This window comes from Scatophagus argus, chromosome 7 (genome assembly GCF_020382885.2).
Source record: "Scatophagus argus isolate fScaArg1 chromosome 7, fScaArg1.pri, whole genome shotgun sequence".
NCBI classification, from domain to species: Eukaryota; Metazoa; Chordata; class Actinopteri; family Scatophagidae; genus Scatophagus; species Scatophagus argus.
Genome location: NC_058499.1, coordinates 9,460,567 through 9,475,793, shown reverse-complemented (window position 1 = coordinate 9,475,793; position 15,227 = coordinate 9,460,567). Strand labels below are relative to the sequence as shown.

The window sequence follows — 15,227 nt, the reverse complement described above, 5'->3', positions numbered from 1 at the left end:
ACATCTTTCAAACTCCACCCCGTTAGTTTGGAACACAGGCTTTGTGTTTTGAAGTTTTTCAAGCCCAATCTGAAGTAAGTCTAACGAGAGCATCAGGGCCCCACACGGCATCATGCAACCGTTTTCACATGCTGAGCAGTACTCAGTGTGATGAGTAATGTCCATATCTAACATGTGTGTGTTGAGTTGCCCTTCTTCCACATAAAACCTCTGTATATACAGAGCAAAAAGAAATAAAAGCTGCAGCAAAGGTGTAGAAAAAGCCAAAGAGAGCACACATTACAGACAGTAAACAGGGGTCTATTTTATTTTGAACGAGTCTTTTAATTAATGCATTTCAAGTACTCCAAAAATTACATCTCTTTGCACAATACAATTTGAAATCTTTTTTTTTTTTTTTTTTAGTAAAAATGTTCAAAGTGAACAAAAATTTCTGATACTGTATAAAACACAGTGAACATTAAAATCAGACAGTAGTATTACTTTTTAATCTTGTGTTCTTTCGGCCTACATCACCTACAACATTTCAACTCAATTTGGACAATTTTTCAGTGCACGTTTATCTAAAAACTTTTACCAAGACTACGAAATTAAAACCAAAATAAATTTACAGGCATTATTCTTCTGCTCTTCTACCCAAACCATGCCACAGGATAACGAAGACAAAAATGAGAATGTAACATTAACTCCATCACCCTGATTTGTTTTTAACCACTGATGATGGTGGATAAAAGTATCATAAGCAAACTCCATTTCAACTAGCACATATAAGAACATAAATAACTTAGAAGAAAGGAAAGTTTGTCACATATGAACATCTTTGAACAACTTACTCTGGAATTAGAATACAAAAAATGAAACAGATGTATCAAAATGTAATTTTCATTTTCAAATGAAATGCAAATTTTCGAAGTACTGTACAAGTTTACATGTAAATTCTCCAGGCTTGACAGCTGTGACCCTGCCTAGAAGATGAAATTTAAAAAGAGCTCCATTTTGTACAGACACGAGAAGTTACAACAACCGCCGACCTGCCTGAATTCATCTGCCACGTGAAACAAACATCACTTTTAAAAGTCCCCTTCAGAGCACATGTGGAATTATCACAACCCTCAGGACTGTGTTGAAAGATATTAGTTGTGATTTGCATTGCACACATGTAGAAATAATAATGCCAGGTTAAAATAAAGAAAGAGCACAAGAAAAAGTCCTTTGCCAAATGCATGATGCAAAACGCCTAAGTTTCTTTTTGTCTGGGCCAAAATTTTCACCCACATCCCTATCCTATTTTGCACGGTAAACAAACTTGCACCACATATCACGACCGGATTATCGAATCCGTTGCGTCGTTATGATTTTCGAAAATGCCTCTCGTGCTATGCCGCAGCCAGAGGAGGAAGAAAACACCTGAGGTCGACCATCTCCTTCATTTCTTCCATCTAAAGTGGCTCCAGAAGCAGTTACAGGTGCTTCCCGTGTTTTATAAAACATGTGCACAGAGATTAGCTCTAAAGTGTTATGGCACGCTGATGTTAATTCACATTGACGCCTGCTGTCATGAGCTCTTAAGGGGATTCGGACAAGAAAGAAATCTGACCGGGAGATAACTGCAGGTGAGTTTGAGGGTTTTTTTTTATGTTTTAAAATCAAAACCATCGCTTGTCTACTGTGAATCTAGTGAACACACTGAGGAATGTGTGAACAGTGTAACAATACTGCTGCGCTAAGCCACTCCTTCCACTTGTTTTAAGACTAACATTAATTAATTAAGAGCTTTCAAAGAAAATAGTGTTGAGTGACATACAAATATTACAGACCTTGGTCAATTAAAAGTCACATTTAATAAATGTGTGTGCATGCCCACATTGAACAGTTCTTAGATTCGCTATCTGAAGAATAACAGAATGATTTTAATCTTACAATTTTTTTTTTTTGTACATCCACACCGGAGTCATTTTTAAATTTATTTCCACACTCATGTAAACACTGTAAAACCCTAACTGTGTAACATGATACACTCTCACTAAACTATGCCACAGCAGCCTTCACTTTCCCTCGTCTTCATGTCCGTGCGGTTAGAATCATCATCGTCAGCTTTTCAGTTAGTGGTTATTCATTCTTCATTATCAAAAAAAACAAAACAAAAAAAAAACCAAATCGCTAAAGACAATAAAAAGGTGAATCAAACTAGGTGATCTTCCCTTTCTGTTCCCATGACTCTTTACCTCAACTAGCTTGTTACATGACATGATGTTAGCAAGACAATAAAAAAATAAAAGAGATGAAATGGGGGACCTTGAACAAAGAAGGCCTTAAAAATGGGATATGGTGACCTTGTTGTTCAAAATCTAGCAATCTGACAAAGGTGAAAGAGATCCACCTGATTGGATGACTGCGCAGAGAACCTGATGGCGTCAAATCCTCAGTAGCAACATCCAAGGACCTCATCGCAACGATCATTCCTTCAATTTATGTGTTAAAGAGTCCTGAGAGCACTAACCAAAAAAATAAAAGGAAAAAAGTGAAGAATTACACATTTACAGTAGAAGAAATAGTTTGTTTTCACTTATGATACACTAAATATGTACAGTCACATGCAGAAGACTGTCTGCACGAGAGACCGGAGCCTGTGTCTTTTGCCGTTTGACATGTGTAAATCACAAAAGTGCCGCAAATTCCCAGAGTGTCTCTCAGTCCTGGCTAGAATGGTGAAAAGAAAAGCACGGGAACAAATCACCAGCAGCCACGGCATGTCACTCAAAAAGACGTTGCAAGAGAAACTAAAAACACATCACAGAATGTACTAAAGCTACACATGATTCCTTAACTCCTTGGCACTCCTTAAAAAGAAAAAAAAAAGGTGGAAAAAGATGCTAGATCGCACTGCATTTGAAATGGCTGATGGTCGAGTCTACTCCACAAAGAGCCAATAAAGTTGTTAGATAGTGTTTTCTCTTTTTCACTGTGTCTGCTTTGTCTGTAGATGGAGGATATGATGATGAGTAACAACCATGTCAGGCTTTTCTTTGGATGGAGTGACGCTTTTGTTTCCCACTGTAGGCACAAGGAGGAGCCAAGGCATTGGGGGAGGGGGGGCGGCGGTGGCGGGATGCAGGGTCTCAGCGTCTCATCTGGCCCATCTGATAGTTCTCTCTCGGCTGACGGTGGTGCCTCTGTGGCTGCGCCTGCCGCTGAGGCTGCCTCTGGGCTTGCCGTTGACCGCCGTGACCGCCGTGGCCGCCATGCCCGCCGTGTCCGTGCTGGTGGGAATGCGGGTGCTGAGACTGGTGCTGCACCTGGGAGCTGGCATGCTGCTGCGCTCGCCGCCTCTTCAAGGTGCCTGTAAGGACGGTGGCAGTTAACTGAGCTTGTTAAAAAGGCAGACAGACAGTGGATTTACTCCTGACTAAACTGCACCTTGTGACATTCTGGTGCCCACACTCCAGTAACAACAATATTGTCCTTTTCACATCACACTGTGAGCGATGAGCCTAATATAAATAAAGTTAGTTTCAAGCAGACACATGACATCGAGGAGGAGGACGGCGTCTTCCCATATGTGGAAAAAGAGAGCAGCATTACCTGTTGGTGCATGACGTATGTCATACTAAAAATGAAGATTCTTTCCTTTGGGACAGCCCAATACTCACACAGTGTAAAGGGGTTTTAACCACCATGGTAATATAAAAAGATGTTGGTAAACTTCTACACTCCACAGACTCAAGGTTTCTACATTTAATTCAGACCAATTTAAAGGAGTACTAAAAGGAAAAGATTCTGTAAAACACATATATATAAAAAAAAATAGAAAATGTTGAAATGTTGAAATAAATCAATGCTATGACTTTTGTTTACATTCACAGGCTTTGGTTTGTAAGTATGGAGTTAAAAGACACACAGTGTGACTTTATTTTGGTTGCAAAACTGCATTCCAGCCTATGCAAAGATGCCACATTAGGAGTATAATTTGGCCTAATTTGAAAGATTATGTTGAGAGCTGAAAGTTGAAGCCTCTTGCTGGTCTCAGGAAGATTGGTGCTCATTGAAAATGAAGGTATATGAGTCTTTTCCACTTTTCTATTTATTTTTAATTTGATCATAAAACTAGTAAAGCAAAACAGCAAAAACTGTAATTCTAGTATCTGGATATAAATCTCTGGACTCACCTGGAAGAGGCTTGGGAGGTGGAAGTTTGGGGTTACTGCTTGGTGTATGCACACTACAGATCTTAATGAAGCCAGCCATGAGCATGATGAGGGCGATACCCATCAGTAACACTGCCCACCAATGAGCCTAGAGAAAAGAACGAAGCACAAATCAACACAAAAATACCACATAACAATAAACTAGTTGTTCACTCTGAATCAAGAAGTTGTCACATACCACAATCCACTCTGCAATGTTCTCATAGAGCTCTGGGTTGAAGATGGCCTTCTTCAGCCTGGCCAGCGGTCCGTCTGCATCCACCAAACGGCACTTCATGAACACATCGCAGTATCCCTTGAAGTCGTTGCAAGGCGAGCCGGCTGGCAGCGTGGTCACTTTCTTATTGAAGAATCGAGCCAGACGCTCTGATCCTGTGCTGCTGCATGTGTTGGGATTCACTGTGGAGATAAAACACAGACAGACAGTCAACATAGCATAATGACAAAGAAAATCTCAAACACAATCTTATATAAAAAAAAAAAAAAAAATCCTAGTCCACAAGGTGGGCAAAAAGGTAAATGACTCACTCTTCTCCATGCAGCACACGTGGCAAAGCTCAGTCTCATCCTTGCCATCCTGGCTGGCACAGGTGCACGCCTCAAGCCCATACTTTTCACAGATGGAGCCGGAGCAGCCCTGCGGGGGAGGAGCGTGAAGACGGGCCAGATCAGAACACTGACTGGTATGAATATAAAGTTGCAATGACGCACAGTTCCTCTGGGTGGAAGGTCTTCAGCCACTTACCCCGTTAAGGCAGACTTGAGTCTCCCCGTGGCAGGCGGTGAAGTTGGCTTTGGGCTCAGACGTGGGGCACTGGGCGCTGACTCCGTTGCACATGCCCTGGTGGGCGCACTCTGACTCTTCCCTGCACTTCTCATTACGACCCTTGTAAGCACACTCGGCGGTGCAACAGGGACCCTGGCTGGGACTGGTGGGAAAGGGAGCAGTTCAGTCTTAAAGTACCACGAACCAGCTGGCAGATCTTCATGATGAGATAACAAAAATGTTAAGGCAAACAAAAACTGAAAGATAACATCTACCTGCAGACTTTGTTGGGTTTTAACTTGCACTTCTTGTTGTCAGCCTGGTTGGCGTCATAGCAGCACTGGTCCCTGCACTGATCACTGTAGCCACAGTCGCACTCCTCTCCTGGCTCCACCAGGCCGTTACCACATATGGGCTGGCCAGACTCTGTTTGGGGAAGGAGAAATAAACAACACTCGCCAAAAACTGGAACATGTTGTTTCATACTTTGACTTGCTGTACTGTGAGCTAAAAGTGGATTAGTAATCAGACATGTACTGTGAAAACTGTCAGAAAAAAACCCCAAACAAACACTGTTCTGAGGCGAATGAGTTACTGCAATAATCAGGGAAACAAAATCAAAAAGAGACAGACGTTTGAGAGCTCAATGCAACTTTACACTCAAAGATCCCGTTTCGTCAGTTTGTTTGAGGAAATACAAAGGAAAGTGTAAAGCAGATCAAATGTACCATGACAGATACTGGCATATCAGCTGAGACGCTATTAATGAGACTTTGAACAGCCCGTGTAAAAAAGATTAAGCTTGTTAGGCATGCCAATCAAATGGTAAAGTAACGGAGTGACTTTTAAAAAAATATTTTTTAATGTTCTGATACTGATTTGACACTTACATTAAGTGTGACACTTTCTAAAAAAAAAAATTCCACAACATGCCAAACACTGTCAGTAAATTTAACACTGGACTAATGCCACGACTGCTTTTCAAAAGGTAATACCAGCCAATATGTTTGTACATTTCTAGTTGCCTGAAATAACTCACTAATAAAAGAACTGAGGTTAAAATGTCCCACACCCAACATTAAAGGGAAAGCTGAATTAGAGCAATATTACGATTTAAATTCTCAACAGTTGAGATAAAGCTCAGACATAAACCGCAGGGCGTACCAACAAAACAGTTGCTTCTCTTCTTCTCCAGCACCTGGCTGATGTTGCGCACACTACAGATGGAGAACTTATTGTTGTTGAGTTTGTCTCCTGATGTAGCTCTTGCGTACATGATATAATTGCCCTTCTCCTTCTTGTCTTGGCTCTTAGATTCTCCCGGGGTGCACTCGGATCCAGAGTCATGCTGAGAGCGAGAAGGGAGGGGGAGAGAGATGCCCCAGGTTAAAAGAAAAAGGGACAAAGTGTGCAAGCTTATTAAAAATCCTCCTCACCGCGCATAAATGTGACACATCTAAGAAACTCACCGGGGAGCCGAAGTTGTGTCCTACTTCATGTGCAAAAGTGATGTGGGAGACTTTTGGAGGTACGTGGGAGGCGTAGTTCTGTACAGTGATTATACCAGTGTTGAGAGACTTCTTTTTTCCGTCCGAGTATAGCTTGCTTTTTTCACAGATGCCTCCGGAGCTCCCTGGGAATGAAAAGCACCATTTGGAAACAAACCTTCCAAAACACAACCACGAAACCTGAAGGAATTTTGCTCAGGGAAGAGGAACAATATGATTAACTTCATGGCAATTTTCATTGACATGACCCTATGACATTATTTTAAGACATAACGAGCCTGATTTAACTACATGTTTACAGTTCAGGTTAAATTCAAATTTAATTGGTCACAGCTGACAGGAAACACACAACCTCCCACAGCAAATAAAAATTTCAACAGAGCAAAAAGTTGCTATTTCATCGAATCAATAACTGAGTGCAACCAAACCTTTTGAATCACCACATCTGCATGTTGTCTCAGTTGATATTTGAAGTTACAGTTGATTCTCAACAGTCTGAATAAATAAGGATTTGAAAGCTCGGCTGACACTTTGTCTTGTTGTAGATACAATTTACAATGCAGATAAGTTACAATTAACACCTGCTTTCCTATAATAACCTCACTTTCAACCATTACTGGGTGACCCTGCAGATGATGTGCCAACAGCCCAGCACAAACACTACGTCAGCATCTGTTTGTCATGTACACATTCCTGCCTTGCTTTAAGAAGGGAAGTGATGTTTTGTACTTGCTGATGACAGATAACAAACTTTCTTTCAGTACCTGAGGGGGCTCCAACCCAGGCCAAACCCAGCACACCGTCATCAAAGTCTCTGTCTGTGAAAACGTAAGCCAGGCAGTAGTCGTCGTGGTTCTGCTCCGAGTTCAGCTCCAAGAACTTCTCCACCCCAATGTTGGCAAAGCGGAACGGGTTGGACCTGTCCCTCTCATCATTGGTGGTGTTTATCTACACGGGAGGATCGTGATGAGTTCAGAGGGAAGAAATGTGTTTGAAGACAAGAGTCAAAATCAGAACAAGACTTAAAGTCAGCACAGGACTTACCCTGATCCTTTTCACCATGAAGCTGATGTTGCGGATGCCCATGAAATCTGTGCCCTGATAGATGGCATCAATGGCCTTTACATGACTGGAGATCTGAAAGAGTAATACACAGATTCATTTGGAAGTGCTGAATTTCAAAGCTTCAGATACATGTCAATAATAGGTAAATATAAGTATTGGATTGGAGTCCGTACCAGCAGATACTTGATATTAGTAACTATATAATAACTTTGCGTAACTGCCTGCTTGCTTGAAACAACCGAACTTGAAACAACCGAACTAAACTACTTGTTTCATGTTGCATTTAAGGAGAAGCAACGTCACTTTCGGCAGACTTTTGAAAGAATAGTTTGACATTTTGGGAAATTGGCTTACAGGCTTTCTTTGACAAGACGGATGTCACTAGTGTCCACATGACGCTACATCCGTTTTAGCTTAGTTAAGATTAACAAAGAATGGAAACATGGGGTGAACAGCTGGCAAGGCTCTGTGACAAAATATATCTACCGGCACCTCTAAAGCTCACTCATCAACACGTTATATCTCAGTTGTCAGGGCAGTATCCACATTCTCATTTAACTCTCGGAATAAAAAGTAATTCGTGTATTGACAGAAATTTTAGGTTATTCCTTAAACGTACGACATTTCAATTGGAATTATACTTTGATGGGCATTTGTGTTTGTTGTCTATTTCCAGGCTCTAAATTTCAAACAGGAAACCAGGCATTGCTGCATCTTCCAGATTTAGAGTATTTTTTTTGTTATTTTTGCTCCCTTATTGTAAGCACTATGACTCAGGGCTCGCACTGAAGTGTTATTATTCCAATACTAATTAGCCTTTTGTGCTCTTGAATGTCACTGTTAGTTAAAAAAATATATACCTCTCAACCAACATCAAACAAAAATCTTTCACACTGACTATGTAAATCAAATTCTAGTAGCATGTGTCACATGAGAGACAGTGACTGGTCATTACCTGAGCAATGACAGCTTCTCTGGTCTTATAATACTTGAAGAAGAGGTGGTCAGTCTGAATGAAAAGCTGGCAGGTGTTTTTCTCAACCTGGGCCATCCTCTTCTTTCTCAGCAGCACAGGGTCATTAGAGCCCATCTCAGTGTGGAGCTCCTGGTGTGAGCAGCGTCGGAGATGGAGAGTAGCACATAGACAGTTAAATAAAACATATATATAGCATTTTCAACCAAACACTGGCTAAATAAATAATGCCTGGTATTTTTAGGCTGTGGTTTCTCAGCTGCAGTAAGTTCATGAACTGCAACTCGACAGAGGAACATACTGTACTGTATATGCCAGATCCAAGAATATGGCAGGGAAAAAACCATGACATAATACAGAAAAAGCCACACTAAACGTCTAAAAGGAAGGTTATGGCTTGTGAAATATATATTAGAATATATAAAAATCAATATAGAAAATCAACATATAGAAATGTTACTAATAATAATTTTTCTTACTATTGGTTCACATGGTACAAATTTAAGCGGGACATACATCTAGACACGTCTGGCTGCCATCTTTGTTTGAATTAGAAAATCTAAACTGAAAGCACAGCATGCACTCTGACTCACAAGGATACACAAGCTCAAATATGCATACGTGAGCCACGAGACGAGATGTGATGCAAGCCTCCACGCAGCAGGTTAACAATGAGGTATGCAGAAATTGGGAATTCTTATTGATCTCGTCTAGCAGCACATGTATTGTGCATGTATTTCAGATGGGGTGTGTGCTAACATTTTTGGCGTAGCAGCTAAAGCTTCAAAAGGGTGTAAATAAAGTCCTTTCAACATGGGTATTTTGTGGACTAAAAACTTTAAATTAGCAAATTAGCAGATGATGATTAAATTTAAATTTTTGGGGGGTAACTCTTCTTTTAATTAGACCAGCTTACTTGTTTAACATTGTGACTTTCATAGAGATTTTAAATACAATATTTCCTTGGGAACAATACTTTAATGGTCATTTTCTGGACATGGATATCAACTTTCTCCCTGCTACTGACATAAACTACTAATTCATTGTTTGGAAATCCCTGAATTGAGCTAAGAAACTGGTCAGTAGAACATCAAACCTCAAATAACAAAAGGTGATCCATGGGTATCGCTGACCCTCAATGACTTTTTACCAAAAGCCAAACTATCCCCCAACACTGTAAGATTTCGCTGTGGTGTGTGGTGAAGTTCACCTTGGGTGGATCCTCTACGGCAGAGGCTTGAAACCTCTTCATCCTTTCAAACACTGAGCTATCAGCACAGCCTCCCTCTGGGCCGTACTTGTGCGGGTAGTCTGAGTGAAAGAGGCAGACACAACACTGTTAGGATTATGGGAGACAATGTTAGCTACTTAACCCCCTGAGTCACTCTATTTCTGGTGCTATTCATGATCAGCTAATGGATGTACTTACACGCCACTTGAGCCTAGCTCTGCAATGTGAGCTGTTACTTTCCTGTGACTCTCATTAGGAATTCCTCTCACATTTCTGTTTAATTTGCCCCTCAGCCACATACTATATGTACATACAGATGATTTCAAATTAGGGGTTGCCAGTGTAGTGAAGTAAGCTTTGTGCTCACTCACAGGACCAACATCGTAAAGAGTGCTAAACTGAGCCAGTAGCCCGAGAGAAAGACTGTGTTACTCAGCTAATGAGCACCCTGGGTATCTGTGTTCCCTGGAAGGCAATCACACCAATCTGCCTCCATCAGGTCAGCTGTCCTATTCTTGCACTTTTCCAATCATACATTTACATATGCATGCATCCAATTACACATACTCCGTGATTACAAGAAAATGACCCGTTATAATTAGGCAGCTGAAGTTGCTAGGAACTCACGTATGTCGTCTTCATGATAGATGACTGAGTGGAAGGGCACGTCTTTTCCCTCCAAGTATCTCTCAGTGGGCTCCACATAGTAGGTGCCATGGTAACTCTGAATGAAGCCCTCAAACTTACCATCCACAATGGCACCATGAGTCAGGGTACCTTTCTCACCTGGGAATTACAGTTATAGTTACAGTTGTCACAGGATTCACACAAGATCAAGTATTCATGTTTCAGAAAAACATAAAACACCGGTCTGAAAAATCAGACAAATATATATGTCTTACCGTAGATTTCTCCCGTGTAGATATGAGAAGTATCATACGGAATCTCTTCTCCTGAAACATCAACCTTCAAATCTTGGGCAAACAATTGGGTATCCCTTTTCATTCGTAAATTAAAATGCCTGAAATCAGAGAAATTTCACTACTGGTAGCAACAAAACAAAAAAAACATTTGACACATTACATTGTGGGACAGCAGTGTTGTGTCCCAAAACTGTCTGCAGGTATTATTCATGTAACAGAGTGTGAGCCTGTGGATTTGGGTGTGGACATGAATGTGGCCTCACTTTGAGAGCTAAGCAATATTCACCCAGCCTTTGGGAAAAGGGAGAATGCAAATTAAATAGGAAAAAGGGTGAGAAGAAGGGCATGGTTTAGAAGAGCGAAAACATCTAAGCAGTTTTCTGTTGCACAGTGGGAACTGCAGTCGTTATCTTGTAACGGAAGGAAGAAAATCAGGACATCTTGAAACAATGCTGCTTTTTGTTTATCAAACATATGGTAGAGCAACAAAGATTTTACAGTAAACCTCGGGTTTCATGTAACACCTACACAGGTCTCTTACTGTATGCAAGTGACTGTTCTGGCACAGCAGTCGAATTAATTGCAAGAAACTTCTTCGTCTTTTGCAAAATTTAGAGAAGATGAATATGGTCAAACTTAACATGATGACTGAATCTCAGGGAAAATGAAAAGTACATTAAAACTCTATTCAAGAACACCAAACCAGCAAGCAGAAGGTGGATGGGGTGCTGCAAATTAACTAAAGGAATTAGAGCCGTGTCTCCATCTTTATCACGAATTCACAGGAGAAGAAGCTGACACATTCCTGCTTTTCAAAAGAAAAAACTTCTTCCTTCCATGTGTTTGTTTACACAATTCGTATCTTTCTTTTCCCTATTAAGCTACATCAGAGTTTGGGAACAGAAGGCCCTGCTACAGGCAGGACGATAAACAGTCCTTGCCAAGCTCCCAGCCAGATGGTCTTGACTTTGTCATAGAGTGTGGACACTTTCTATCAAGCAACACCAAGCCATCAAAATATTGGACGAAGAGCCACGACAAGGATGATATGTATTCATTGACTCATCTTCTATACTTTAAGGAGGTTAAGTGTAGAGAAAAGCCCAGGAAACATCTGATCAACATCCCCCATATTTAGATCAAAGACGCCAAAATATTTTCAAATGTTCTTAGAGGACCAAAACTGAAATTATGATGGGCCAAGAGCCAAAAACTGCTAATGTAAAATGGTAGGTCCAGAATTCCCTTAATTAAGTGACTGTGCAAAATGTCACTTTGCTTGCTGCACTGAGATTATGGGAAATTGGAAAAAAAAAAAAAAAAAAAAAAAAAGGTAACCAGGGATCATACATATTTAAAGAGCATTTCCACTTCACGAAGAAACAAATGATAACAACAACAACAAACAAACAAAAAAAAACAGTATAAAAATTATCTTTCTTTTTTTTTTTCATTAATTTTCACTCATACGGCGGGTCAACTTTGGCCAATGGCCCCACTTTGGGCAGCTCAGATCTAGAATGAGAACTCAGAACAAATCAAACTGGAACTGCAACTAATAATCATTTTCATAATCACTGGATCTGCAGATTAATCTTCTAAGTCAAATCAATTAATTATTGGGTCTGTGAACTGTCATAAGTCATAACAAACAATTCTTCTTACAATTATCTTAAGTTCAAATTCATGTTCCCAAAAGTGATCAGTTTTCTAGCACACAACACATATAAAATTAGGAAATTGTGTCAACTAAGAAGGTGAACTAGGGAACATCCAATGTTTTGTGCTAGTTAACATTCTGCCAAATGGCCAAACAATGTACTGTTTTAGCTCTAATGGAGACCACAGAAACTAAAGAGAGAGCACCAAGGTTGAGATTTCAAATCTGTCCCAAAAGTAGACCAAGTGTGATGCCCTTGATCTTCTTTATGCTTTCAATTACTTAAAATTAATAAAAAGACACATGAGGAAACATAAAAACAGACAGAATTTTGGTTCTTGATCATATCTGGAATATGACAAACCTTCCATGGGCATGAAAATCTAAATGAAGGAACTTGTCTTCATGAGAAAGTGCCCTCTTGGCCCTCTGATGCTTGCTGTGCAAAAGCTCTGTATCGTAGGACAGGCCCTCATAGTGACGGATGTACTTGTTCAGCGGATTTCTATAGTGTCCTGTGTGAAAAGAACAGAGGAACCCCTGTTATCAGCAAAAACAAGGAAAATACAAGCCTCATGAAACTTAATGAAATGGATATCCTTACTGAATCAAAGCAAATGACAACACAGCCATCCCAGGTATCAATTTAATACTTTAAAGTTACAGAAAAATATAAATGACTAACTGTACACTATCTAGTCCATAAGCTTGTAACAGCCTTAGTACCACAATGTCTGTCACAACTATTCTCACCAGAGGGCAGACGTAAAGTGCTTATATTGTATGTTAAGCAATATATTTCAAGCATCAGATACTCAAAATTGAGTCTTTACAGTGGCTTTAGTGTCTAACAGCTACTCATAAATTCTACATGTTAGGAGAATTTAGGCGCACAGAAAACTGATAATCAGCCCCACATATGACAGGCAGGATTAAAAAATGACGTAAACTGACAGCAGAATTCTGTGGTCTGTGTTTTAAAATTCAGCTAAATCCATTTAAGTCAAATAAATGCCAATTTTGGAGCTGTGCTCAACAACAGCCCCCAGCGTCACAGCATTATTATTTCGCCACCAGAAGAGTGGGTGGTGGGCTCGAAGGGAAAAGATTCTCAAGCACCTCCACCCATTTCACTAAATGCCACACTGGAAAGCAGTCCAAATTCCCCTTCAAGAAAACACAAACATTTTTGCTTGGATGTTTTTAGACAGTACACCAAGCATACTGGCCTATGTGTAAGATCAGATCTTTGCCCCATTATACGCAAACGAAAAGAAAGTCTTTTCAGTAAACACAGTGTATGTAATTAATACTGTCTCACAGGTAATTATGCCTGACTATTGAGCCATAAATTACAGGATTCAGTGCAACTGTGTAACAAAGATGTGTAAGTAGACCAGGCTGCATCTAGTTCTCTGTTCATGTGCTGTGTATGAAATATTTAGGTGCTAACATTAAATTTTTCATTTAGGTGACTATGAGAAGTGAAAGCCAGGACTAATATGAAATATTTTAATGTCTCAAGACCTGCAACAACATAACAAACTTTGAGCAAACACACAAGATTCCGGATTGCGGAGACCAACAGGATTACTTCAAGAATCCACACAATTCACCACAAGACTGATGATAAAACTGCGTGACGAAGCCCAACAACATCCATCCTCTGATGTTAATTTTGCTACAAGGAAAGGCCCCATTATGTGAAAAAGTTTAGACCACTACTTTTGACAGTTTAAGATTAAAACTATTCTGATTGCTAAACATGAATATAGATTGCACATCTGATGGAGACTTTTATAAGGTAAACTGGAGTCCTATATAGCTAAATTAACGTTTTCCAATTCCGATTATTATAAAAACTATGTTTTTTAACAACGTATAGCAAGTGTATGGTGGCATAGGTACATAAATTCATAACTTAAACATAATTTTTCAGGGGGGGCAAATTCGCTCCCAAAAAAGTACATTATTTTCAAGATATTTGGAGATATCCAGGTTTATCGCAGCTTACATTTCGCTAACTTAAAGAATAACGTTAGCGAGAACAAAATAGGACGCAACACTACTCAGCGACCAACACAACCTAAAAACTTGTGTCAAAAATCACAAGTGCTAATGGGCCGCAGGTAACGTAATGTCAGCGGCTAAATGTATTATTTCTGACAGAAATCATTCCGTTAGAGGCTAAAGTGTTAGCTAGCACAAAGCTAACGGTCCGTTAACCCAGTCGGCATCTCGGTCTTCTCATAACAATGGCTGTCGGCGCTATTCACAACGATAACAACAAAACCGATACAACCCTGACAACAAAAACGGTGACAACACATAGAGATAACGCAACAATATCGGTTTATTTCAATCAGCAGCACCAATCCAATTTATCTTTACATCATGTTATCATTTGTTAGCTTGAAGTAATACGGCAAAAAGGGTGCAGTCCTCTTCACAACAAGCAGGCCCTGCTGATCCCTTCTGTTAGCTAACGTGCTATCAGCCTTTCTGCGCCCCTCAGCCGCTGCTTCATGGATTCAGCAAAACTTGTAAGGTTTTCTGTGAAAATGCATCACTCACCTTGAGTGTAGTTTAGCAACCAAGCGAAGAGGAAAACTTTAAGAAGGAGCATATCTGCCAAGTCCATTGTTAGAGCATTGATACCGTTTTCACTTTATTGTCCTACTTAGATAGGCGCAGACGCCCTGTGTGTTTATTGCACCTTCCTCTCATCGCCTCCTCTCCCCAGCGCCGTGACGTCAGACGCACGACAGCTTGGCATCCCTTCCCCCAAGTGCATCCATGATCCAGGCCTGCCTGCAGACCCAGGCATAGCACAAATCATGCCCGGATCTGATGTATAGATGTTTTTCCGCCACTACAGGCACATAGAAAAGCAGAA

General features: G+C 40.4%; 1 protein-coding gene across 1 annotated transcript; it reads right to left on the bottom strand.

Annotated features, from left to right (window-relative positions):
* Positions 1-284: 284 nt before the first annotated feature.
* Positions 285-15,092, bottom strand: LOC124061407 (disintegrin and metalloproteinase domain-containing protein 10-like). The gene is made up of 16 exons (XM_046393183.1): positions 14,906-15,092; positions 12,696-12,846; positions 10,651-10,769; positions 10,376-10,534; positions 9,728-9,828; positions 8,500-8,649; positions 7,524-7,616; positions 7,244-7,427; positions 6,441-6,604; positions 6,136-6,319; positions 5,247-5,397; positions 4,951-5,134; positions 4,734-4,842; positions 4,384-4,604; positions 4,167-4,293; positions 285-3,340 (listed from the first exon to the last, which is right to left on the bottom strand). The coding sequence occupies exons 1-16, from the start codon at positions 14,970-14,972 to the stop codon at positions 3,120-3,122; spliced, it is 2,385 nt and encodes a 794-aa protein (XP_046249139.1). The 5' UTR covers positions 14,973-15,092; the 3' UTR covers positions 285-3,119.
* Between the last annotated feature and the right edge of the window lie 135 nt (positions 15,093-15,227).